Source organism: Sparus aurata, chromosome 1 (genome assembly GCF_900880675.1).
Source record: "Sparus aurata chromosome 1, fSpaAur1.1, whole genome shotgun sequence".
NCBI lineage: Eukaryota > Metazoa > Chordata > Actinopteri > Spariformes > Sparidae > Sparus > Sparus aurata.
This window is the reverse complement of record NC_044187.1, coordinates 8,624,430-8,652,111: the sequence shown is the minus strand read 5'-3', so window position 1 is coordinate 8,652,111 and position 27,682 is coordinate 8,624,430. Positions and strand designations below refer to the sequence as shown.

The window sequence follows — 27,682 nt, the reverse complement described above, 5'->3', positions numbered from 1 at the left end:
ATCACATGAATGAAGCTAACAGCAGCTCTGTGAGAGGTTTATAACATTTTTAACCAGCAGCTGATATGAAATATACCTGAAGTTCTGCCTGTGATATCACCAAGCAGACAGATAAAAGGTCATGTTGAGCAGCTACAGTAGTTTATATGATCATTATGCAGCCTCATTGTTATCTGCACTTTAAAATCACATTACTGGTCTGTAAAGCACTAAATGTTCTCAGGACTGAACACATTTGGTTTACTTGTACGGGGATCAGGAGGGTTATTTAAAACGTTTGTTCTGATACAGTTACTTATTTAAAAATAGTGAGTAATGTAATTGAAGTAAAACTGTCTACTCATCTAATTCATAACTGTTCACTGTGTATTTCAAATAAGTACATTCATTTAATGCATTTTTTTATCTGTAGCTTATTATATTAGCTTTTTTTTCCATTCTGTCTTTCAGATGCTGTTTTAATGTCTTAATGTTTTAGTTTTGATTACTTTCTATGTCTCTGAATGGATCTCTGAATGAGGCTTTATTTGACTGAAGGTTTTTACATGTCAGCCTTGTTTTAAACCAAGTACTTATTAATATAAAATAGAAAACAGGACCTGAAATAAATCCAAAAGGCCTTTTAGTCAGGATAGTTTACAGGCTCCTCAGCTGCACCAGTAATGGACCGATTTTTCTCTGAATGCTCTTTTTCCACACTCACTTCACCTGTTTGTTTTCAGCTGATTCAGTCTGAGCCTAAATATGCTCTCTGAACTTTAAATAATAATGTTCATGTTTTTAATGTGATCACAGCAAAGGAAAAAGTGTGTGCGGCTTGTGGTTTTACTCTATGAACAATTTGAACTTACAGAAACAATATGGTCCTGGCACAGATAGTGCTCGGGCCCTAATAATACAAAAAATAAATGAAAGTCTGTCAATTTGATAGTTTAATTTGGTCCTTGGATGTAGCAGCAGTACCCAATCACTAACAAACTTACGTTACAGCTGATCAAGTGGAGAGCAGTCAGGGGAAGAGAAAATGACACTTGCAGCAAAAAGTTATCTCTGTTAGTTTGACAAACAGGAGTTGAGGTAATTGGTAAGTTCTTGTCTTGTGATTTGATTTCCAGGTTGTTTTTGCTGTTTCTTTATGATTTTGCACGTTTAGATGTGGCTTTGTTTCACAAACAATGTCTACATCTTTTGTTTTCCTCACACAAAAACTCAGTAAGACTTTCAGAGAAAGGCAAATCCTCCCAGTCCAAAGAGCTTGGCAAAAAGGTTTTGTAGACTTGTCTGGTCAAAAAGCATTTCCCCTTGGAGCTGTTGTGGTCAGGTGGGGATGGACTGAACCATTTGTTGGGTGGGGGTCTTTCCAACAGCCTCCTCCATGGACGGGTCTTTGACTTTATGGTCCTCCAAGGCCCACTTTCTGTTTCGTGCAGCTAAAGGACACAAACGAGAACAGAGATGGTTGAGAATAAGCTGCTGATGTAAACAAACAATTTTGGAAATGTTGTTTAAATCTCTATGATTATAGCCTGACCAGAACTGGACTTTTGAGGCCAGTACCAATATTGAGATTTGTTTGTTTATATCAGCCATAAGTACACTTTTAAACATTAACAGTCTTGAGACAAATACCTTAGACTTTATCCAGGCTAGTACGACTATGAACGGCAATATTAGTCTGTCAGCTAGTCGAGTGTCCTTTTTTTCCACAAATCCAGGGTGGCAACCGTAGGTGAAACTGAGGATACGTTACTTCTACGGAAGCCCTGAACAACCGTGGGTCAAATTTTTTGGTTGCGTTTTCACATTAGAACGAGTTTGACATTTTTCGTTTAACATTTACTATCGTTCTCTAGATCCTAATCTAAATGTAACTCTTTATCACAGAAAAAAATAACGGAGTAAATAATATGTTCGACCATGACCACTTCAGGCTTCCGTACTGTTCAGCCTCCATGTTTTTAGTCTGAGATCAAGACAATCAGGTCATACTTCACACTTGAGAGCTCAATAGCACAATCTCTTCGTCACCTTGGCATGGGGGTCAAAGTTCATGCAGAACAGGGAAAAAGTAATGAATATTTTTAAGTCGCCTTTTGAGAATATACTGTTTTTTCATGCACTGTTTCATGAAAGTACATACAAAAATAACCTGCAGCAGTTGAGATGAGGTTAAAAGTTTTCCTTCCCTTCATTATCATAAAATATGTTTGATGAAACAATGATCTCACTGAAATAGTCATATTATTAACAGACTTAAATATATTTATATATCATATTGAACTGCTGCCACACATTTTTTTTAAAACCCCTTGCTAATGCAACATAAAAGCACTAGATGGCACCACAGAGCTGTGAATGACAGACACTAAAGTTTATTGCACCAGCTCACTGAAAACTGATTTGTATTTGATCAGTGCTTATAAATGATTATAGGATAACCACAACGACAAAAATATAACATATTCCAGGGATCATTTTGCTCCCTGGCACAGCAACAGTCAGATTCTAACTATCTGAAAACAGTGGTGAGACATTGACTCTTGTGTCCCAGGGTGAGGGTTCAAAGGTCACTGAAAGGGCGGTGGGGCAAGAACAATGTCCCTCTGCATCATCTAGGTGTCAAGACCGGGTCAGATGTGTGTTTTCTATGTGTTAGTAATGAACAATACAAATTTAATGACAAAAACAAGATATTTCTTTGGTCAAGTCGAATTTTAAGTTCATGCACAACTAGCAGACTACAAGTTTGACCCAACAAATTCAAATTAAATTTTTAAACTGAACAAATTATAAAAAACAAAGAGCAGATGCAACATATTAGAAGTTAAAAAAGAACATAAGAGAAGTTCAGGTGAACATTGCAGTGGGTATAAGGTTTCATTTCTCAAAGTTACACTGACATTATGGTAGAAACCCATAAACATTTCTCCCATATTTACTTAACAAAGAGCGACTGTCCTCTGTCACCGACAGCAGGACGGTATGAGAGACAAAAGCTGAGTAGAAAGATCAAGATTTTCATGTTTTCATGGTTTGGAGGCGAACATGCTGAATGGCTGTCAGTGTGTGTGTGACCTGATGAAAGAGAAGCTCACACTCCCCTCGCCGTTTCCCCCGCCCTCTTCCCCGCCATCCCTCTCCCATTCCCCGCCGTCTCCAAGGCGACCTGCAAAACAGCATCCCAGCTGCGTGTGGCTGCGTGGAATGTGTGACCGGAGGAGGATTTCTGACAATCGCCACTCAGCAATGTAAATATCTGTGTGAGCATCGATTATTATCTCAGTGCAGACGCTCTGACTTCACACATTAAGTCTCCCTTTATGTTCAGTTTTAAAAATGATGTGTGCACAAGGACGCTGACGCACCAAATATGCTAAACGATGGGGCGTCTGTTCTGTTCTGTTGAGGATATTTGCCTCATCACGTGTGACTGAATTGTTTGAGCCACTGCTTCTCCTCCTCCTGTGGTCATTTCTTTTGCTTTTTAATCCCTCCCGGTATGGAGATGGAGGGTCTGAGGTCAAGTCATCCGACCGGTGGGAGGTGGGGCAGAGGGTGTCAATCTTCACTCAGCTACTTATGCACACAAACACACACACACCAGATCCCGTCATGCTGTCAGAAAGTGCCTGGTTCAAAGCAGCAGCGCTCATTGCAAGCCTGTGGTTGTAATTAGCGTGCTGGGGTTATGAATGATGGTAATAGAGCTCCATATATCAGCCCCACTGTCAGGAAGGCAGCTCGGCGACTTCATACCTCAGGCTGAAACGCAGACACGCCGAGGAAAAACAACACGGCTGACCCAGATTGCTCCATGGAGCTCGAACAGACTCACAATTGTGTCTCCTGTCATCTGGGCTGATAACAGCTACACCGTCGTTTTTATTAAGATTCTCGACTCTGATTAATCGCACAAGTGGCTACCGATGACACGGGTGTTTATCTGCTGTTCTAAACTTCATAGATAACAACTGAGAGTTGTGTAATCAATAAAATAAATTAATAAATTACTCTGCATGCAGCAACCAAGTATAAACCCACAGTGACATCACCCACTGGTTTACCACTGTGAAGCCTCGGGGTTTGTTTTCGTCCTAAAGCACAACACTGCTATATTGTCTATTTATTCATGACAAAATGAACATCATGCTGCGTCTGAGAAGACTTGAAATCATAAACTCGTCAGGGAAGTGTTTGCTGTAGTTATAAACCAAGTGATAAGTAAAGTAATTTTCTCATTAGCTACTATAAAGCCGTGTTACGAACTGGGCGGCGTGCCATCGTCCCAACCTGTTTTTTTAAGCTTGAGCAACACAAGGTAAAAAACATCAGCATATCTCAGCCTCTGTTGTTGATAATTGTTTCGGGATAATCTCTGTCAGAGTCATGAAATGTTCATTTGGAGGGTAAATATTTATTAATTCATGTTTGTCTTACCTGCCAATTGTAAGAAGTCTTTTCTGGAGCATCTGGCGGGGAGCTTTGTCACATTTATCCCTCTCTGTGTTATTTCCTGTCTGTATATTTGCCTTTCCAACCAGAATTGCGTTGTCTCCTTTAACGCAACAGACCAAGAGTCCAATATCAAACAAGACCAACTTAAATCTGCTCCATCTGGATTTTTATTTGGGGACCAGCCACCTAAATACGCTTGGCTTATTTTTTCATCAAGATCTCTGTATTATTCCCTGAAAAAATAAGAAAAATGTCACTGAACACCCCATCCTGCAGAGTTAGAGAAAGTGAGAGAAATAATCCTGCACCAAAAGGCAAATAATTCACAACGTTGACAGTTGTTGACTTATATAAAATTTATACCCAGCTTTAGTGTGTTTTATTTATTTTTCCATGAGTTTATGTGATTCTTAATGTCATTTAAAGCCTTTCTCGCCCTTTCATTGACTCTTAAAGGTACTAAAACTTGCCATGCGTTGTTAAATCGCCTCAGAGAACTTTTCTGTCCATGTCCTTCCAGGAGTCTGTATGTCACACGCACTTTATGTGTCACCTAAAACACACTTAAGACACTGTCACGTAATTTCCCTTCAGCCTTCTTCCACTCCGTCCTTTCTCATAGCTGTTTTGACTAGAGAGGTGGGGGGGATCATGAGATTTGCCCCCCTGAGACGTCCCATCCTCTCCCCCCTCCACGGCCACTCGACCTTTCTTGTCACGAGATGCAGACACAGAGAGAGAGAGAGAGCACTCGAGGAGATGTTTCACACACATTAAGAGATTTTTTTTGTAAACAAAATGATCTCCCAGCCGGAGGAGAGGCCGAACATCTCACATGCATTTTTTTGCTGCTGTTATCTCTGAAGGGCAGAGCGAGCGAGCGAGCGACTATCAGCAGACGAGGGAGAGCGAGCAGGAGTCAAACCGTGTCCGGCATGACACTCCGCACTCCCCCTCTGTTATGGAGATGATGCTGCTGTTGTGGTTACAGACCGTGCTACTGGATTACTGAATGGCCTCGCAGTATCTCTTTGTGTTGGTGTGTACGTCTGCTCCCCTGCAGCCAATGACTGGTGTCTCTGTGTCTGTCACCAACACCGCACTCGTATCTCGCGCTTCATTACATTGTTTCTTTACTTCTGTGCTGCTAATTTCCCCTGAACATGTTGTATGTTAGCCGCTGGATGAGGCGGTGTATCGTAGGTGGTCTCCCTCCTTCATTAGATAACACATCGACTAATATGAGTCCATTTCCCGTGGGAGGACTCGGATTGCGCTGCCCCCGCGTCTCCAGAACTCTGTCTTTCCTCCTCCGACATCGCGTCGTCTTCATCCGGCTGCCCCCTAAAGCCAAAGCATAAAACGCCAATCAAGCGGCGATGACCTCATGTGTCGAATCATAACACATCAAATTGCAGGACGTGTGGAGGTCAGGCACGAGAAAGCAAACACGCTGTGAAAAATTGGGGCTTATATGCGAGATGTTTTGTCCCTCCGTCGGTACGGTTGCCATGAATGATGGAGTTGTTCCAGTCGTTTTTGGAACAACGGCAACTGATGGCTTTGTCGTAGCCGTGGCTGTTGGCCGCCATCCCTGTTTTTCCACTCAGGATTTGAAGCCTCGAGGTTGCAGGACAATGGCTGTTGGACTGGTTTTGGGTTTCACTGCTGAGGTCTTGAGACAGCGGTGGAGAAAACGGGGCACCAGCAGAAAGTCGTGATACATTTAAAGTGAACCGGAAGAGCACTTTATAATGTTTCATCTACCATAGAGGCATCCAGGAGGGAACAGGACACTCCATAAAGTTTTGTCTTGGGAAGTATAAGACTGAAGGCAGCACGTGGAGCCGAGTATTTTTACATCCCGCGCTTCAAATCGACGATTCATCTCGAACCAAACTGGAGGTGAACGTGGAAACGCGAACCAAGATTGTTTTATTGAATTTTATACCATTAATGTCCAGTTAAAACGACGAGTGTTTGATGACGAGTTAACGAGGCAATAAAGTTTGGTAGTAAGCGTATGGTTGTATTGAAATGTGGCGAGCTCCAAGTTGAAGGTCAAGGAGATGACGGATTATTGCCTCTTGTGGTACAAAGCGGTATTACCAGACAGGACGTGCTGGGGCTAGCTGGTTAGCATGCTAACTCCAGCTGACATCTCTGCAACACAGTACAAAGACGTCCTTCGACATCACAACAACATTGCTGTTTCGTGTCATCCGGTTGATGATGTTAGTTCATTCTTTTGGATGTTTTGACTAAAATTCAGGCGATATCTTACGTATTGCCCCTTTAACAGCCAACAACAAGCAGTGATTTACTCACCAGGGGTTTTATAAAAGAGGGTAATGAAGGCAAGATAGCCAGAAGCATTTAACTTGGTATTCCTGATTAGATTGTGCAGCATGTTTTAATTCTGACAGACCACAAAACGAACTCTTTGCCCTCGAGGTTACAAAGTGTGCAAACGAACGGCTCTGCTCTTGATTTCACAAGTTTTGAGAACCACATGGAGAACGGTGAGAGCAGGCCGGTGTCTTCTCTGGCCTCTACCGCAGATCAACACAGTCGGGAGGTTTGGTTTTCACACAGGTCCTCTCCGCAGCACGTTTACTTTGCCGACTCTTTCATGTCCATTGTGAAAGCTGAACAAACTACAGTGTAGCTGCTTCGCCGAGATCGGTAGTAAAAGAAAATAGATTATATAACCGCCGTGGCTCCTTCTCCGGCATATTCACAGAGTGCAGCGGAGAGAAAGGCAGTCTTTGTGTGGTTATATTAAGTCACTAATCTGCAGAGTCAACAGACAGAGGGTTTCTCTGCCCCTGCGGTTCTGTGGCAGCGGCCCTGTTTGGGTGATGGCTGCCATGGGGCTGCTCGTAAATGTCTTTGTGGTTTCCTCTAATTCTCTTCTTCCCAAGCCGACGAGTGTGTGTGTGTGTGTGTGTAACTGATGGATATCTGCTGCTTCAAATGAGAGGGTCTCTCCAGCGGTAGGACTTTGGGGTTTGGGCCCACAGCAAATTATTGCCACCAGTACACTGAGGCAGTATTACTTTTTCACTGGAAACAGCTGCAGATTAAAAACGATGCTGATGGGAGCAGAGCGAATGAACAAAACAGCGAAAGTGCCAGCTGGAAAAAAGCCGAACAATGAGCCGAGAGATGCCGAGATCCGTTTTAATTAATATTTCATTATGGACGCTTTTAAACATGCTTCATTTGCCAGGAACCATGTTCCTCGAGAGCGAGCGCTTAATTCGTCATAAAATGAAATATGAGTTGTTCGAGTATGTGAACAGAATTTACTTGAAGTGAGATAATAATCCTCTAAAGGCACAGTTCACACAAAAAAGCAGCTGTTTTGTACTCAACCCCGACCCTGATGGAAAGTTTATCTGAAGTTTTCGTGGTTCGCTAAACAATCGCGGAGCTTCGCAGCAAAACAGCGTCGCAGCAAAACAGCGTCGCAGCAAAACAGCGTCGCAGCGTTCTCCCAAACAACTGAAGTGGCTGAGGACTTGTAAAACTTACTCCGTACAGCTCATCCAGCGTAATCCAAGTCATCACAAGCTCTGAGTAATCTCAGATTGTTTGAAAAGGAAAAAACGTACATCCTTTTTAAAGCCGAAATCTTCACTATGGCTGCTGAGCTAAAAGTGTTAGCATGCACCGTGGCTGAAGAGGAAGGAGGAAGTTGTGCGAGGGTGTTAATCACGTCTGTTCAAATTACTTTGGGATCTCAAGACTTTCGTTTGAGTTGATTTGACTGAACGGTCAAGTTCATCCCGCTCACTTCAGACCTGCTAACACAGTTAGCTTCGCAGCTGCGATGAAGCTATCGGCTTTAAAAACGACGTCAATAACTTGGATGACATCGTATGGAGACGTTCTATGTTTATTTTACTTTTGGCTATTCGGCTTTTTCAGTTGTTCAGGAGAACGCTGATAGGCTGCTCTGCTGCTGTTTTACGGACCACAAAACTTTACTTTCCAAATAACACATTTACTTCAATTTTTGGGTCAACTTTAAATAAAAATAGCTCGCAGACGACGATGAATGGGATCATTTGTGGCGTCTTCACGGAAAATCATTGTCTCTCTGCTCTGTAATCTCACTTCTTCCTTGTTTCTGTTTTTATCCCTCTATCGCTCCACCGAACATTATCCCTCTCTGGATCTCGGAGCCCCGTAAACGCCGCCGTGACGTCTTGCGGTCGATCGTTCAAAGCGTTTGCCAGTCGGGCTTCCAGTTTGAGGAGAATTTTTGTGGTGAGCCGATTGGTGGTTTCCACAGGGAAAACATTTTCATATTAGCTGATAAAAAGCTCTCAGTGAGTGGAACACGCTGTCTTTTTCTCTTACATATTTCTTGTGTACGTGTGTGTGTGTGTTGCCTGTCAGTGTACGTTCACGCGTAAAGGGAGATGCGTGGCATAAGAAACTACGAGCAGATCTGGAACAGGCCACCCACTCAGAAAAACTGTGGACTGGGCCGTTCCCAGGACTCTTACCCAGGCCAAACTTACCCCGGCCAATTTGGACGGCTCCATCCTGATCCTGGGAACATGCTGTACCTGCACTAATGAACACTAATGTGCTTTCTCGAGCTGCTTTCATAACGACTCCCAACAGTTAGTTACGCACTTAATCAAATACTTTTAAAACGTTATGTTCAGAAAAATGATGTTGGCAGCGTGTTTGTTTCCAGAACCAGCCTGCTCCATATTCATGCTTCTTTCTTTTTTTTTTTCACATCATGGCGCTGCAGTACACTCAGTCCTCATCCCGACGCTCTGCTGGGGCTTCTGTTCCCCTTTTCTTTGCCTCTACATGTAAACTTTACCTTCATACAACACATTTTATAAGAACTATACAATGAGAATATAAGATCAGTCCTGTGTGAGCTGCAACACACGCAAGACGGCCATTTGCCAGAGTAAAATGTTGCCGTTTTAAGTTCGTGGAATCGGACAGATACGTTCAATATCGACATTTCTACAACACACATTCACGTTACATGTATGTGAGTCGACTCTCGTGTCTTGCAGAGGAGGGATTGTGGTACGTGGAGTCGAAAAGCCCGCCAAGCCAGCGGCTGCTGTTCCACATTTGTTAGCGTGAAACCACTGGATATTTTTAAACGGGAGCGTTTCAACATTTATGAAACTGCTGGAAATGTTAAGGAGACGTCGGGATATTTTTCCAGCCGTCTGCGTGGCAACAAAACCAGGAATTTTGGGCCACAACGTGATCTTTTCCTCATCCTCACTGAGTGCCACTAAACCCGTCCCACAACATAGTTGCAACATAAAATTGAACCTTGAGAAAGGTAAAGTTGCAACATGTCCGAGGTTTGCAGACAAGCTCGATGCCAACATTTAGTCTGGCGACTGTGTTGGAGAGAAAGTAGAAGCACAGCAGAAGATGAGGGCTTTATTCCAGCTGATATTCTGCATTTTTCAGAGGGAAAGTGGTTAAAAAAAAAGTAGATCTTTACTACCGTAAGTTACCTGACTTCAAGAAATGCAGATACAAATTTTATACCACTTGATCACGTCTTTGAAGCTCCTGGAACAGAAGACAGTCACTGCAACCGGACTGATCACCAGTGCAAGAGGAGAAAGACGACGAGCTGCAGTATTCTTGTCTCTGACTGCATCTGTCTTGTCTGTAAGAAACAGGAAGAAACAGTAAAGAACATTTCTCTTTACGGACGTCATTTCTGTCGCTAGGTGTCAAAATAAAACAGAGGATGTAAGAAGCGTGGGATCATGGGAGTTGTTGTCTATCATGTTCAGGGGTTTTTGGGGGGTTCAGTGTTTTAATTGTTTCTGTGTTGTTTGCGTGTTGTTTGAGTGTTTCTTGAACAATACATCTCAGTCTTCATCTTGAATCTACATAGAGGACTGTGTAGCACGACCCTGTTATTATCTGATCTGGATCCAGCAGAGTCCTGCATGTTATCTTGACCCGCTTCCTCCTGAGTCGCTGCGGCCATCAGCCTTTCTCTGAGGGTCAACGACTACCACCTTCTCTAATTTGTACGAGACGACTCCCGTACTTCTGAACATCCATTTCCCAGGAAGTCTCTACCTGCCCCCATCAGCTCTCCGACAAAGAGTCCTGCTGGTCGGTCACACCAAAGCTCCCTGCTGCAGCCTGGGGCTTTGTGGCCTCGGTCCATCCTGTCGTTCTCTGACCTCCCCCTTTCCCCCTCAGGTGACGGTTGAACCGTGCAGGGCAGCGGCCCACCTGAGCGCAGCCTCTGGCGATTGGTCAATGACCACCTCGCTGCTGACGGGAAGAGGTCACGCATGTCATGACAGATACCTGTTGACAGCGGACAGAGCGGAAAACTCTACAGAAAGTCAAATTACGAAAGGGCTGAGTTATGAAAGTGTTCTCTGGTTATCAGTGTTGTCTTTGCCTCCTCTTCCCTTCTCGTCTTCTCTCCTCCTCCGTCTCCCAGCGGAGACCACCGAAGCTCCTTTTCATCTTCGGCGGAGGCGTCCGACTTTGACGAGTTCACTCAAGTCTCCAAACCGAATCGAGCGAGACTCCATTAAGCGAAGGGATGAAAGATGTGTGGCGAGGGGCGGGGAGGAAGGTGGGAGGGCGAGCACGGTTGAAAACACCAGACTTGGCAGGATGTTACTTTCTCTGAGCTGTTGTGTCAACAGGTGAAGATGTGATTGCACACTTGACTCGTATTGTTTCCTCTCGCCGCTCCCCGGCCACCGCGAGGAACGGAAACTTGAGGGGATAAAAGAAAAGGACTGTGTGCTGATGTGACAACACTTTCCCCCCGTCGGCCTGAATTGTTCAGGTGACCCATAATTCCTCCCGTCCGACCAAGTGAGACGATGAGAAGAGAACGAGCAGCTTTTAAAATCAGAGCAACGAAGCAGCTGAAGACATTTACAAATCTGGTCCAGACTGTCCTTATTTAGTAATTCCACTAAAAGAGGATTTCCGCCATGAACCTCATCAGCCTCCTCTGTTACGGAATTGAAGCCACTCTGATGGAAAGTCAAGAGAAGACGCGGCGAAGCTTTCAGATGCTATAAATGGAGCTTGTTCACTCACAGTAGCCAGAGGTGGGACTCCAACATCTGTAAGCATGAAGCCGCAGCAAATTTCTAATGAGGGCGCTTCAACTAAAGTGCTAAACTACTGGAAATATACTAAGTGTGTGATTCCTAATGATGGCATTTCATCATTTGTGAGCAGGAAGCCGCACTTCCAGTTTTGTTAGAGTGAAACCACTGGAAAGTTGAAGAAAATGAGAAAAAGCAGGGTGTCGAGCAAACGCAGTGTGTTTACTGTACGTGACGACACTTTTAAAGACAGGATTTCGACACTTGTAAGAGTGAAACCACCGGAACACCGACTGTTTGTTGACGTGGTATCGACTTCCGCTATCAGTCCATCAGTGTGGATATCTTAGAACATCATTTAACCAGTTATCAGACACAGCGATTGGTTGGTTTTGACGATACATAAGGGACGATTACCAGCAATGTTTGAGGCAACGGAACCAGGTCAACCAAAACGCGACCTTTTCTGAACACTAACCCAACAGTTTTTGTGCCTAAACCTATAAAACACCACTGGACCAGATGAAAATTGAACCTAAAGTAATGTAAAGTTTGAAAATATTGGTGGTTTACAGGAACATAAATCACCAAAATGTATTCTGCTCGTTGGGTTGAAGAACAAGCGAGTAACAATCTGCAAACGTGACCATGAAAAATATCTTTATCGTCTTAGAAATAACGTACGAAACTATTCTCTGTGGTGTCAGCAGGTGAACTGTCGAGCCTCCTGGCCTAAATCGGCTCAGCAGAGGAATGTAGTTGAAATGTTCTCCTGATGTAATGAATGAATGTAATAAATTCAGACTGTCAGGGGCACCGCCTCTTAAAAATGGACACAGATGTTTGAAGGAGACGACGGCGAGAGGAGATGAGAGAGGAATTACGAGGAGAATAAAAAGATGAAGGGCGGTTCTGAAAGGAGGAGGAGATACGAGGATCACGATCCGACTCGTTGGATGAAAGGACGGGGAGGGAAACATCACAGCGGGGTGAAGCTGGAGACCATGAAGATCACGGTAATCATCAACTCACACTCTGTAGTTCAAGGAAGGCATGTTGCCGTCTGAGCTGAGGAAACCCCAAATACTATCAGATCCATAAAAATTAGCCAGTAGAATAAACGAAGCCCGGTCTCTAATCTGTCCTCTGATGAATGTGGACATCACTCTCCACATGTGCTCCTCGTAGTAGAGGTCAGAGCCGTATCGCCCGGCCCCTGAAGTTCGCTTTCTCCGGCGATCATGATCGATGTGACGACAGCCGCCCTCCTCCGTGACCCGCCAGAGACTGATTTACTCTCTCACCTGCAGGCCGACCTGCCACCTCGGTCTGCAGAGGAGGAAGAAGAAGAATGGGGAGTCGGAGAGGAGTCTCTAGTTCAGAGTTAGGTGGCGTTGTTATAGAGCCACTAAGATCACAGAGAGGAGGAGGAGGAGGAGGTGAGGCTGGACGTACAGGTAAAGAAAACTTTGACAAGGGACGCTGCTGGTAACGTTACCTCGTCTCCACCTTCAGCACCACAACGGATTAGAAACAAATTGTTTTATTCCAGCTTCAGTTGATAAGCCAGAATAAAACTCTCTGTCTGATTCACGTAGGTAGATCATCTCGGTGGTTGTTGAACGCTGAAGACTACAACTCCCATGATCCCGCGGTACCTCACCATCAAACCATGTCTTTTTGTGGTCATGTTTTTGAACAAGAGACACCAGCAGCAGAAATTACACGTGCATTAAAGGTTATTTTGACGCCGATGTCACGACCATAGATGTGAAAATCAGCGATGGAGTCATCGTATCATCTGGTGTTTAGCGATAAAGGAAGTACACGACTCAAAATAAACTGTTGGAGTTATTACAAGCCAACAAGGCTGCCAAACAAGTGGAGGAGGAGAGCTGTGGATATTTCAAACGACATTTACGGCATCAAAACTGGATGTTTTTTTAAGGAGAGCTTTGGACAATTCCATTTTTAGTTTTTTACGGCAAACAAAACCTGGCGATTTTTCACGTGAAGTCGGATCATCACCACCACCAAAGCAGATATTTAAAGCCAAACTATAATGCCTTCCTCACTCTTACCAAGCGGTTTTGTGTCTAAACCTAAACGGAGCGTTGTGACGAGAGAAATCTAGACAACTGAAGCTGTACAAACGTAGCGCTGCAACACAGAGACACATCCAGGTTTAACGCGTCTCCGGCTTTGCAGAAACGTCCTCGGCTCACACTTATTCTGGTGATTTGTTCGTCATCAAAAGTCATCGACGCCTCTGAACTCTTCTCTTCCTTGTGTCTCTGTTTCCTAACCTCACTGTCCGGCTCTCCTCCTCCAGCTCCCTCTCTCTCTCTCTCTCCGGCTCTTTGCAGCCGGCGGGCAGTGAACACACTTTATGACCGTTCCTCAGAAGTCTCCCGGCCTTAATCCTCTCCCGGCTTAGGAGACAGAGAGACACTTTGCTCCTCGCTTCCCCGCCGTTTGATCCCACATATTGTGCTCCTCCGGTCAGCATGGACCGGCTGAGAGAGAGCAAGGTGGAGAAAGCAAAGAGACGGCGGGCGGAGGGGACAGAGAACAAAGAAAAGGGAGAAGGCTGGGAGCGTGTGCTGTGACTTTGCCAATGCGAAGACGTAAACGCACCTTTGCCAAGATGGATATCTTTTGTTTTGAAGTCAGGGATGATTGGACTCAACCCCTGGACTGAAGTTTTGATGCTGTTATTATGTATCACGATGAGAGAGGGATGAAGAACAGAAGCAGGAGGAGGAGGAGGAGGAGGGATGCATGATATGAATTCCTGTTGGGGAGGACAGCCGTATCAAAGCCAGTGGGCAAAAGTGATTTGTGGTGGAAGCTGCAAGATGTTCATAAAGAATGATATCTCTGCATGAGAGAGGCAGCGCTTTGATCCCGGCGAGGAGCCGCTGACACGATGCCCACAACATGTTACAAATCAAAGCGGAGGGAACGAGGGAGGCGGAAAAAAAAAGATTTCATATTTTTTTTCCTCCGAACAGTTTTGATGTCTTTGTCCCGAGCGTGTTTGAAATTCTCCGGCGATCGCCTCACCGTGCCGGGGGAGAGGAGTGAAACGTGATGGGAGACGGGTGAGAACATGAAGAGAAACATGCACACACACACACACAAAAAAAAAACATCGGGGTGTGAGTGGTGATTTTTCTTTCTTTGTCCGGGAGAGACAATACTGAACCCCCTCGGGTGAGAGCATCTTGAAGGAATCCCGATCCCTATGGAGGGCAAGATGGCACCTGACGGCCGGACAAAGCCGAGGTCAGGAGGTTGTGAGTCAAAGGTCGGGAGCGGAGGCCTGATGTGGAGGCCGGAGAAAGAGCGGCGCATCACCTTAGATCATGTAGTCTCCTTCTTATTAGCTGTCCGGCTCCTCGGGAGGCCGGAGAGCAGCTGCTTCTTTCTCTCTTTGGCTGATTGATGCAGCCGCGCCTGGATTAAAATAATTCAGTTACATTTCTGTGAAGAGTCCGCAGACTTTTTTCTAACGGCTCTATGAGGCTGTGCTCACGGACACATGTATAGAACAGTGCTCGGGCCTGAATGCTAACGTCAGCATGCTAACATGCTCATATTGATGATGCTAACATGCAGGTATATGTGCCATGATCATCATCCTCTTCTTGGTTTGGTGTGTTGAAGCTGATTTTGTTTTTTTTACAAGAAAAGTAAGCGGCAAAGCGGACAGGAAGTTAGCTGAACTTACGTCATCGCTTACAGCGGCTTTGGTAACATTAGCTAAGTAGCATTAAACAAAAAAAATAGGCCGACAACTGGTGCTACTGTCACAAGTTTTGAAGGGATGTTGTCAAAAATAAGACCAACAATGATCATTTCATAAAGAAAATGTGAGTGATAACTGTTAGCTGTTAGCTGACATGCAACAGATTTGTTCAGTATCGCCGTCTGTACTACTTGTTCCAATGAAATATGAAATTTAACAGCTAGTAGGTACTTTGGTGGTGTTGAGAGACATACTGGCTCTATTTCTGCCATGCTTAGAAATGTCATGCACATGCAAATGGAGAACTTGTTGAACAAGTTGCATTTTATCGAAGTCACCAGAAATATGGAAATGTGTTTTAAATTTGGCCTCCTGGTGGAAAAAACTTGGAATATTTATTTCCACATTTGTGCGACGTGGCTGCACGTGGCATTGAAGATTAACGGACTGTTTGAGGCATCAGGCCACGCCTCCAAGATTAAGATGGCCAATTAAAGACAAACGGTGAATGATAACAGAAAAGTCTCATAACTTTTGTTCAGATTCATCCAAATATGGTGAAGACTGGGTGAAGTGTGTGCCAACAGACGAAGAACATGCCAAAAAAATCCAAAATGGTGGACAGGTTTTAGCATCCAAATGGGCGTGGCCTGAATCTGTTGAATCTGCTTCATCCGAGGAACACGCTGTGCAAAAACAGGTAGTAACTGACCACATGGTGGCGCTGTTGGTAAGTGTTTTAATATGCTACCTGTTGATAAAGTATTAATACTGTAGCTACTGTAGCTGCTATATATTTTAATGGTTTTATAAAATATATAAAATCACTAAAACAAGTGAGCACAAAGACACTGAAATTAAGTTTTTGCAACAGTCAAATTCTCTCATATGTCAATATTCAACAAGATGAATCAATGAACAAACATCGACGCACAAACGTCTTTTACATTTTGTTCAGTTTTTCTAAGTTGTTTGAGCACCACGTGACGGTTCACGTGCAGGAGGAGTCCTGCGCTCCGCATTCAGAGGACTGAAAGGGATGGTTTATGGGTAATAAAGAGGGGCGTCATTGTAGTCTCCGATGGGTCCCTGTGTGGCCTTCCCTCTGAAGTCAGACCCCCCTTTACGCAGGACTTGAATGAAGCACATTTACCGTCTCCAGTCATGTGACGGTTATTCAGTTTCTTTCATGTTTAGTTACACGTCCTCCGGAGTCAACTCAACACGAGCCGCTGTCCTCACATCCGTCCTCCCGCGGCGCTTTGTCAGAAAAACCCCCTCTGTACTGTGTTGAAATACTGCCGTGAATGAATTCATGTTTGCCGACTTGGCTTCTTTTCTTTGAAGATCAGATTCTGGATCTAAGTGGGACCGAACGAGGAGAAAAATGATTAACCCGCCTGTTAGCGGCGTGGCAAATCATCAAACTGTCAGCCTGGTTTTTTTTTTTTTTTTAAGCTGTGCCTGCTGCTCCATTCACTGAAGCATGTGCCTGTTCCCTTAATGTTCATTCAATAATAAAACCAGATTTACTATCAACCCCTCCCTCCCCTCCCCTCCTCCGTCTGTACATCCACCTCTTCACGAGCCCCTTCTCCCTCTTTCAGCCTATTCACGTCTTTCTCTCTTTTCTCACCGCTGAGTTTAAGTATCTACTCAGGAAGCTCCATAACTCACATGAGGGCCGATTCAAGTGGAAGTCTGCAGTGGAGCTCAGTATGGATCGGACACATTAGCGTCTTTAGCTGCTGCACAACATCATTTGATTTTTTTGGGTGCAGCATAAAAATCTGTCAACCGAACGATTACTGGATCATTTATTTGAGTCATTCATCGATGAATCTGCACCGACGGTTTCTCCCCCGGACGTCTCCCCTCTTTCAAACTTACTGTCAACTTCACGTCTCCCGCCTTCCCCGCCGTAATTCCCAAGATTATCATCTCATGAGCCCGGCCGAGTCTATACGCTGACCTCATTACTGCATGCAAACTGCAGCTAATCCTCTTGTTACAGCAGCAAATGGATTTCATGATTTATGACGCTGGGAGAGACTTCTCCTCCTCTCTCCTCCGCTTTCACTCCAGAACACGCAGGAAAGCGTTCGATCAGACGGAATCGGCTGTTCGATGTTTGATTCTCGCTTGTTTTTCTGATTCAGCGTCAAAGTTTCTTCTTTTTTTTATTGTCACACTTTCAACTTGAGAGCGGAGAACTCCCACAGGAGGTCGTTTATCAAATTTACTTCATATATATTTTGGGAGGGAGGCAGGATTACTCTATTTTAATTCCATTTCTCTGTTAAATAAATGAACCCACAGTGTGTAATAAAACATAAAGTTGTTTAGTAGATGTCCAGGCTTTACCGCCCTGCATATGACGGGGATCAAGAGTGCTACAGGTCTCTCATGTACAGTAACATCATCCACAAAAATATATAAATATTCCAGGGGGGATCTGAATATCATGTGCCGTGCCGGTCGCTCTCGCTCTCCTCCCTCCGGTATCACAATGGCTCTTAATGGCTTTGCGGTAAATGAGAACCACGGAGGGATTAAAGAGAGAGAACACGTTAGACCGACTGTAAAAATAACTACGATGGACGGACTTTGCTTACAGCTACATGTGACATCGGGGCTTAATCTCCTCGCACGGCCGCGCTCCTGCAAAATGATGTCGGAGGGAAGTCACAGATCTGTTAACGGGGGGTTTTTGGGGGGCGTACACACTCACACACACCTTTTTTCCTTTAACTCCCTCCTCCAGCGAGTCCATCAAAAAGCACTTAACCCCTCCCGAGCTCACCCCCCATCTCCTCCTCCTCCTCCTCCTCCTCTTCACCTCTCTTGTTTTTTTTTTTATTCCCCCTGTTCAGCCACGCTGCCGCTTTTTCTCTTTGTGCCTCGACAAACACTCAGCGGCAGCAGCAGGCCTGTTGCTCAGCCCGGCCCAAAGACAATGGCGGAGCTGCAGGAGATGGAGACGACGACGAGGGGGGGAGGAGGAGGAGGAGGAGGAGGGGGTTTATTTTGTTGAGTGATTTGTGGAGTGGCCGACAGCAGGACGGACCTTTTTTTGTTGTGTTTGTGTGTGTGTGTGTGTGGAAGAGGCTTATGACTTTCAAAAAAAAATAAAAGAAGCCGTGCCGAAGTCAAAGAGTGAGTAGCGGAGCAGGAGGTGTGTGGTGAGGAGGTGAAGGGGTTTTCAGCGGTGTTTGATAGCGATCAGGCAGCTGTTGGCCCTCAGGCTGCTACCTGGTTAATGCTTCATGAAGGAACAAACACAAAGTCGTTTGATTTCAGGGAAGGTGACTCTGTCTGTTTCTTGAATTAGCTGCAGGAATATTATTGTCGCGTGCTTGAATTTCTTTATCTTGAAAACACCAGAATTAAAATGTCGGCGGACGCGTTTAAATGTGTTTTGTGGCATAGCGACATTTCTCAAAACGCCTCAGATTAAAGTCATATCACATGTTTATGATCTGATGAGAGGAGGGCGGCACGGCGGCGGCTCGTTTGCGATGTTGGGTCCGTTTCACAGCCGCGTTTGTGGGACAGTTAACACCCCCCCAAAAAATGAAAATGACCGTCATCATCGTCTTTTCGCCCCCGTCCACAACACATTTCTGAAGCTTCAGCGCCGCAGCATTCTCCCGAACGGCCGAAGAAGCTGGAGGAACTCATCTTGTTGTGTAATTGCTGAGCTCCAAACTGACGGCCTCCGTCTGCCGCGGCCCCGCGTGAGCTGAATCCACTTTTACTCCAAACCATCTGGCTGCATAATCTACTGCAGTCACACGGGAAGCCAAAGACCTGCTACAGAAAGTCGAAACTGCAGCAAATCCTACAGCTACCTTAAAATAGCTTCCTCTTCCTCTTCCTCTTAAAAAAGCATTTCCTCTTATCTCGGGTGATATTTATCAATCAGGATTGTTTTGGAAGAGTTGTAGAGTTTTGCAAATCAGCTGCAGAAGATTTACATCTGAAAAACTCAAAAGCGACGTCTTTTTCCAGAAACGATGACCTTGTTAATCAAGATTATCTACAGATGTCGAGCAGTTTCTTTCTGTATCAGGGTGAGATCTTGTTCCGTCACAGTGGAGAGACAGCAAGCAACTCTACGACTGATATGTCAAAAACTCACCGACTCACACCGAAGCAATCCTCAAAAACTACAAGAGGAAATGACTTAATTTTTGGGTTGAACTGTCCCTTTAGACCAGAAATCAAAATGCTGAGTTTGCTAGGAAACAGTGGGAGGATCCTTTCACAAGCTCTTGTAAACTTTTGTGTTTGTCGTCAACTGTTGCTTCCTCACATCTGCATTATTGTAGTTTTAATGAAATATAAAAATAAAATATCCACCTATCATCTGTCCGGGCAAAGTCCTTATTGGGGAAAACAAGAAAGAGGAGAATCACGAAGAAAAGGAAAAAGTTCTGACCGCCATGAAGATTTGTTGAGCGTACTGTCAAACCTGCAGGGTGTCGAAACAATTTAATAACTGAAGTGACTCCAGCTGCAGCGGGGGAAAGTATTGTACTTTACTGTTTTCTTCTTCTTTATACAGTTTTGAGGTATTGAAAGTATGTGAAAGTAAACGATCTGATCACTTCTCCCACCACTGGCCGGCTGGATATGGACATTTTAAAAAATTAGCATCACTGAACAGCGTGACATTCCTTCCCCTCTCTCTCTGGATGTCAACGTTTTTTAGTTTTCGGGGTTCCGAGATCACATCCACTGGAAATAAATCCAACCTCTACACATCGGCCTCCACCGCACAGCAGTAAATCCTGAGCTAATGGTGCCAAACCTCAAAGTCCTCTGTCTCTGCTGTATCCAGCGGTGGGAAACAAGCCCGACGCCGGGAGGCGGTCGCATTTATCTGGCGAGGGTTCGTGAAAGTAGCTCTGTGTGACACGTGGAGAGGAGGAGGAGGAGGAGGAGGAGGAGGAGGAGATCAGGGAGAAGAGCTGATGAATAAATCAAGTTTGACATCACTGCAGTGAAGACAGACAGACAGGAGGAAGACGTGAGGACGCTCATTAAGTGTTAAATTCATACTTTGGAGGTCGGCCTTCACGCTGTTCATTGCCAGTGTGATAAAGTCCCTCTGATTGGCTCGTCAGCTGAGCGAATTGGTGCATGGGAAGAAGAACTGAAAAAGAAAGGGAAAGCCCCATGAGCCTTTGCTGCAGTATCCATGATTTTACCCCTTCAGTGCGTTCCCTTCCCGATTTTTCACCACCGCGTCTGCTTTTGTTCTTCCACAATCAAAACACCAGATACGTTCTCGATGAGACGTGGCTGTAACAACGAGGGCGGTGTAAAAAAAAAAGAGAAACAACCAATACAGCGGTTGGTAAATCTGCAGTCTGGAGTCTAAAGGAAGTCTACATGGTTCTTACCAAACAAAAAATTACTAAAATATCAATATAACGGAGGCAGACTGAGGGCAGGAGCTGCAGAACCTGGAGGCGTTTGTCCAGAAAAGAAACCCACCGACCCAGAATCAGGTTTACTTTCAGCTTCATAATGGGCCGAGTGCAGGAACGCAGAGGGTTTGGAAATCTGATCTGAGATCTGTGACTGAAGGGTCCAACTTCCATCGGCTTATATCAGGTTGTACTTGACCTGCGAGAGCGTTCAGCATTTTAGCTAGCATGTTGTTAATCTGCTTAACTGAGCTTTAGAGGGATGGAGTTTCTCTCTCTCTCTCTCTCTGTTTCACACACACACACACACACCCAAACCCACTTTCATTCGTTCTCACACACAAAGACACACTTTCACTGTCACACACACACACACACACACACACACACACACACACACACACACACACACACACACAGAGTCTCAGTGTGCTCCATCCTGTCTGTTTTCATTTCCTCCCTCTCACCTTTCAGACCCTGTTACACACAGTCTTATCCCCATCTGTCCCTTCTTTCTCTTTGTTCCCTCCAGCACAAACAGCTGGTTTTCACCGCTTTATATTCACAACATTTTCTCTCTCATACGTTGACATGTCGGGGTATTTAGCTGATGAACTGCAGGATGTTTCCCGCCGCCGCACATCTGACGGATTGGAACCGAAGAAACCCAAAAGTCTCGACGCACAGTGTCGCCTTTGTGCAGCTCAAACAAGAACCACTCAATTATGAATTTTATGTATTTACACTGACTACCCACTCTGGTTACAGTGTTGGCCAATGTCTACACATGGTTTACACCAGCTCCTCCAAGAGAAATATGCCAGCAGCAGAGTGAGTTACGCAAAAGCAACCTCAAACTCGCATGAAGTCACCCGACTGTCTGCCTCGTCTGCTTCTCGCCACCGCCGCGACCGACAAACATTTGTTTTGTTCCTCCGTCTGTTGTAAATGCAGTCAGCTGTTGAAGCATGTCCCAATAAGTGTTCGTCGTCTGAAACATAAAGAGCTGTTTGAGGCTGCGCGGAACCGCACGCTGGTCCAAACAGCAGGTCTGTGGGGTGCCAGCAGGGGTTGGAACGGCCTCGTGGGCACAGGGCTCGGCTCCTCGGCTTCAGGTTTTGGACGAGGGAAGAAAAAACATCATGTCTTCACCACCAAAAAAAAAAAAAAGAGAAAAAAACCAAAACCCTACAGTCTTCTCTTTATTTTGCAGTTTACTCATTGGCTGCTTTTCCTAAACCAGGGCAGTTGTTACATAAAAGTGAGTTTAGTATTGCAGAATGAAACAAAGCAGTGATGGTTCCTGAGTCAACATGTGACAGCGGCAGCTGAGGTTTATATCGCGGCTCCGTGTTGGGGATACAGTTGAAAGCTCAGCAGAAAAGCTAGCAGTGAGTTATGATAATGAATCTCTGTATACTGTATATGTATATTTATGTCTAGAGCACCAGAAAAGTAAATGCAGGAGCTCTTTTTCAACCACAAAAGCACAGAAACTCAGTCACTACATCGGCATCAGATAACGGGAGTGACATCAGTGAGATACGAAATGACCAACGACGCATATAAACCTTCTTAAGTCTCTCTTAAAAGAAACAGTTTCACCAGTGAGGGTAACCTGATGGGCCAGAGGGTTGGTGACACAGCAACGATCTGGAAAGTCATCACAAGAAACTGTTTCGCAGAGGGTTAGGCCCTTTTACAAGAACACTTTGCGGGTGATTGGACGAACCATCCGTCTATCACGGGCTAACTTCAACCAGTCTGATCAACAGTAGCTGAGCGCTACCACCAGTGGAGCCTGTTGGTAAATCTAATTCAGACCAAAACCAGTTGAGAGAAGAGCAAAAACATGTTTCCCATCATGAAAAGTCTTCAGCGACGTTCTTTACTCTTCTTTCAACGAGATGTACGCTCCAGTTTTGATGACACTGATGCCACACAGCAGCAGTGACACTTGTGTTTCAATCGCTGGTCGACAGTCTAAATCACGCCTGGTTCTGTAAGTAGTTGCTCAGTTTTCACAATGGTTTTTAATATGTATGATTTTTGGGGTGAAAACAAAATGTAATAAATCGTCAACAGCTTGTGAAATATAACCGTTTTGACTTTCTGACTTCTTTGTAGTGTGTTGTAGAGATGTTTACTGAAGTTAGCATGCTAACCAGCTAGCCCCGTCTCGTCCTGCGGGCTCCCATTCGAGACTACTCGCTGCCTGGCCAGCTGAGCTAACTGAGCTAACAGCTACAGCTAGCAGCAGCGAGTCGTGTCTTTGTTGTGAGTGTGAACTCAACAGGTTTCCAATTCTCACACATTGCACCTTTTAGACGTATTACGGCGGAGGGCACTGGATTCTAGGAAGTTCTTAAAAAAACGTCGTATTTTTAGGATAATGAGCTGAATGTGTTTCCGTCTCTCATTAAGCGCATTAACTCCTCTCTCTTTTCCATCAACCTTTCCTAATGCAGTACATGTTGATGGAAAGTCTTTGGCGCTGTTATCACAGGAGTTACATCAGCGACACCACGGCCGGTCCGCTGTGCATCACTACATGTCGTTTTGCCCGTGTTGAAGTTTTTAAAATGGATGTGCGTACGAGTGCTGTGTGTTTTTTTTCTTTATAAACACAGTGTAAGGAACAGAAAGACGGAGAATAGTTCCTCATCATAATGGAAAGGGACTCTAGGGGTGACGTATGATGTCACCTTCTCCTCTGTGTCATGAGATGAAGTCACTCCTGAAAACATTTTCCTTCCTCTTCACCGAGTTAATTGTCATTTCCTCAGTTTGACCTTGAAATAACAACAGTCGGCCTGTAACAACAGTGAATAATCACCTGCTGGCTGTGGCTTATTTCACTGTGTTAACAGCCCACACATGCCTTTATCTATTCTCTCCACTGGTGGGGTTTAATGTCTGTGTGTGTGTGTGTGTGTGAGACTCTCAGTTACAAATTCACAGGGGTTTTAGCTTCAGTATTATGATCCTCCAGATAATCTCTCTCACACACCCGTACAGAAGCCTGCTCGGGTCCTCTTTCAGGCTTAAATACATTCTTAAGTCCTTCAGTCACTCCGGGAAGCGAAACCCGTTTCTCTAAAAGCTGTTTTCCGATCACCACGCTCACTTTGTTTTCATATAAATAGTTTATTAGTATCAGTAACGTGTCAGGAGGTTTTTCTTCCCCCCCCCCGCATTCTTTATGTGGATAACATAGCAGAAGTAGAAACAGACAGCGATAGAAAACAAGAGGTTATAAAAATAAGAGGATATACGTGTGTGTGTGTGTGTGTGTGTGTGTGTGTGTGTGTGTTCTGCTGAGGAAGAGTAAATCTTGGAGTACAAAAACCTAATCCCAGTCACTGTTTCTAGAAAGGATTCCACCCAGTTTATAATCCGAGTCGCTGAGCGGTTTATACTCTGGAGGAGGAACAAGAGGCGGACAATAAGTCTTTCGATATCCCAGAATGCACCTCCACCGTGCCAGCGTTCAAGGCGCGTTCATCGTCTAATCGCTTCTTTTCTCCGTCGAGGAATCACAAGCGGGGGGGGAAACCGTCAGTCTGCTTCTTATTCGCTTCTGTGATTTCTCGCTCTCGGTTTATTTCGACAAATGTTTCAAAGTACAGTCGAGGTCCGTGTGAGTCAGTCATCCTCCGTTTAAACCTCCCAAAAAGGTTCAAAATACACTCCGTCAAACCTTCACAGTCCCTTGATGGCAGGTGGTGGTGGAGGTGTTGGAGGCTGAAGGTGCTCGTCCTTGTTGTCTGGTTCAGGTCGTCGCCCGCCCTCTTCCTGTCCTCCTCTCCTCCGCCTGTCCGTCTCTGTTCACCTGATGCCTGTTGGGAAAAGAGTCGAGAGAAGATGAGAGAACTCCTTCAGCGTTGACAAGATGGCAAATTACTGCCGTCTCATACAAAAACGTACATATTTACTGAACTCTAACTGCGCTCGGTTAAAACTGTTTACAACTGAGGGTGACAAAAACAGAAAAGATGTCATCTAGTTATTTATTAGTTGATTTAAACATGCACACTTGGAAAACATTGATGAACATTGCTCTAAATAACTAGGTGCATGTTTGAAAGGGCCTAGATATCCATTTTTTTTTTTTTTACATCCAGCTGATGACGCTGTGACCTGCAGGACGTCAGCAGGTAGGTGTGTCGGCAGGAAGTCACATGGCCGCTGCAGGGATTGACCCTGTGACGTTTTAATTACGGGATGGTTTCGACTGCGAGCTCTCCGGTGTGATATAATCTGATCCACCGACATTCATCCAGTGATTTACAGTCAATTTTAAATGGAGGAATCAATTTTACAACCCATTTTGTTCACGGTGACTCACAATGAGAGGGCTGTTTTATATTTAATGTGACAGATGAGACGCTACAATAACATAATTATAGCTCTGCATGTAATTTATGATTCCATCTCCATTCAGCACGATTTTAATGCGTGTTGCGACTGTGAGAGAGCATTTTTATCAGTGCTGCTGTCTGTAGTTGGCTCTAATTCAGGAGAACATTTTGGACAGTGTGTGTGTGTGTGTGTGTGTGTGTGTGAGGGGGTGCTGCCCTGAGGGAGGACTAATTCAAGCAGGGAGGAAAAACACAGTAAATACCTCAGATCTCTTATCAGCTGCTTTTGGTGTCAGTAGACACATTCAGACAGGAGCAGCCTTCACATGAGACATGAGCCAGTGCATAAGTAAACACACACACACACACACACACCCACACACACACACACACACACAGCTGTATGCTCACCATTGTCTGTGTCTGAGTTTGGGCTGATGTGGCGTTTGTTGGTGCACATGCACTCCAGGTGATCCTCCAGCCTCACCTGCACCTCCCTCAGTTTGGGACGCCTCCGCACGTACTCCACCTTCGCCACCTGGAGAGACAGAGTGCGAGAGAGAGACAGAGGGAGAGAGAGATTACATAATGTCAGACATAAAAAGAAAGAATTTATCAACTATACTGCAAAGGAAACACTTTTATTTCAGCTTTTGTTTAAATCTAAAATCACTGGAAATCGTCAAAATTGCTGCTAAACTCTCAATTTAGCAGTCGCCTGGTCACAGTCCATCACGGTGCGCTTGTTTGCTTCAGTGTTACGTGAGGCGGCCCAGCTGACGACCTAACTCTATAGTTCCTCCATGAAACTGCTCACAACAAGATCTGCGGATTATCCTGAGTAACCGGGTCACGAGTTCTGGAAAGACACATTTACGCCGCTGTTCCACTAGCACCTTTAGCCGCGCCGAGTCAAACTGAGTAGAGCTAGGCCGGAGAAGATGTGATGGAAATACGGCATTAGTTCCATTTTATTCAAGAGAAGAGAGACATCTCTACAGCCGATACCTCCAAAACTCAGCAACTCAACCCAAAACAATCTAGATGGATAAATAGCTCTACAGGTAGGAGCTTGGTAGCTTCCAGCAAGGTGGATGTGTTTCAATACCCAGGCTCCTCTTTGCACATTTCTGATTAGCCGGGAGTTAGATGGAGTCAGGTGCTACCAAGATGGCGACCACAGGTAACACCCACTTTGGGCTTCACGTCTTCAGAAACCTGACGTGTGTCGTCTTGGTGACCAGCACCACAACAACAGTCCAGTAGAGCGCCCACGTCACTGCCGACGCTACACTAATGCACCTGTAGATCACGTGCTCCAGCTCGCCCTCATTCTTAAACAAATCCAAGAGGTACTTAAACTTCCCTCTCACCCTCGAGGTGACAGCAGCGCGGTTAAGATGCTAACGCTAACACTGTCTTTCTGTCTGCCTCCCCGTTGGTCACACACATGGACGCACCACCTGAACCTCAGCCCCGGCCAATCCCCCTCCGGCTGTGTGCGAGTGCGCCTTGCCCTCGTGACCGTTCGTCCTCTGAACGCTGGATCTCTGCACATGTGAGTGACTTTATTTTTGATTTCCTCTGTGAGCAGACGGAGGACCGCTCCTTTCATCTCAGATTGGGTATCAGCAGGATAAAGCGCAGAGAATCAAACTCGCCCTCTCTTTTTTCCTCCCTCAGCTTTTTCCCTCTCGACTTCTGGCAACGCACACAAATACCTTCTCTTATTCGTCCATCGCTCGCTCTCAGATTCGTAATCGTCTTTATTTGTTTACATTTTTATCTTTGGATGTTACATACACACATTCAACATGGACGCACACTTATATCAACGAATATGCAACGTGCTGTAAACATACATGCTCTTATTCACAGTCAATATCAATATTAATAATGTTATTCTGATGATTAAAACTGCGCCTTAGATCCCTTTACACACACACACACACACGCACACACACACACACACCTACACACACACACACACACAAACACAGACACACACACACACACCTTGGGACAGCTCCCAGTTGGCAGATTGTGTGAAACGATCGGGGTTTACTGAGTCTTATTTCCAGCTCTGGCAGAGATCAAAAGGAAGCTATTATGTTCTTGAACTAACTCACTGCCAGACTCTCAATAACACACACACACACACACACACACACACACACACACACACACAAAATGGTCAAGCTGGGGTAGAGTAATTGTTTTTGGCCGGTGTAGAGTGTATACCTCCAGTAAATGTCTGCGTGCTGGTGTGTTTACATTCCCTGTGCCGTCATTAGTTTTTCAGTGCCACTAAAAGACAAATAACAGAAGCCTCTCACAAAATGTTTGCAGAGCAATTACCGGCGTTTACGATAAGTGTGCCTACGTGTTGGAATGGTGAGAATGAAAGTAACATTTTTAGCCTCCTCTGCTGCGTCTTTGTTTGTTTTTGTTCGGCAATTTTTTTATCGGAAGCGGGCAGAGAGTTCATCTTGAATTATTTAAATCTTCTCTTCTGCTGGTTTCCCTGAGCAGCAACAAATCGTACCTGACAGGTGTCTGTAAGAGGGAATTATTATC

The 27,682-nt window shown here is 44.9% G+C and overlaps 1 protein-coding gene across 17 annotated transcripts in view; it reads right to left on the bottom strand.

The window, feature by feature from the left end:
- Positions 1–919: 919 nt before the first annotated feature.
- LOC115586975 (platelet-derived growth factor subunit A-like) overlaps positions 920–27,682 on the bottom strand; it is a 135,154-nt gene continuing 108,391 nt past the window's right edge. For 14 of the 17 annotated variants that reach the window (XM_030426531.1, XM_030426519.1, XM_030426523.1 and 11 more), the window contains 2 exons: positions 25,517–25,643; positions 21,934–24,583 (listed from right to left, as the gene is read on the bottom strand). In XM_030426531.1, coding sequence (XP_030282391.1) covers positions 24,573–24,583; positions 25,517–25,643 — 138 coding nt within the window. In that variant the 3' untranslated portion in view covers positions 21,934–24,572. Of the gene's footprint in view, positions 1,431–4,437; positions 4,556–10,005; positions 10,130–21,933; positions 24,584–25,516; positions 25,644–27,682 lie in introns of those variants that run through there. The other 3 variants (XR_003984939.1, XR_003984940.1, XR_003984942.1) reach the window with 3 other exon arrangements.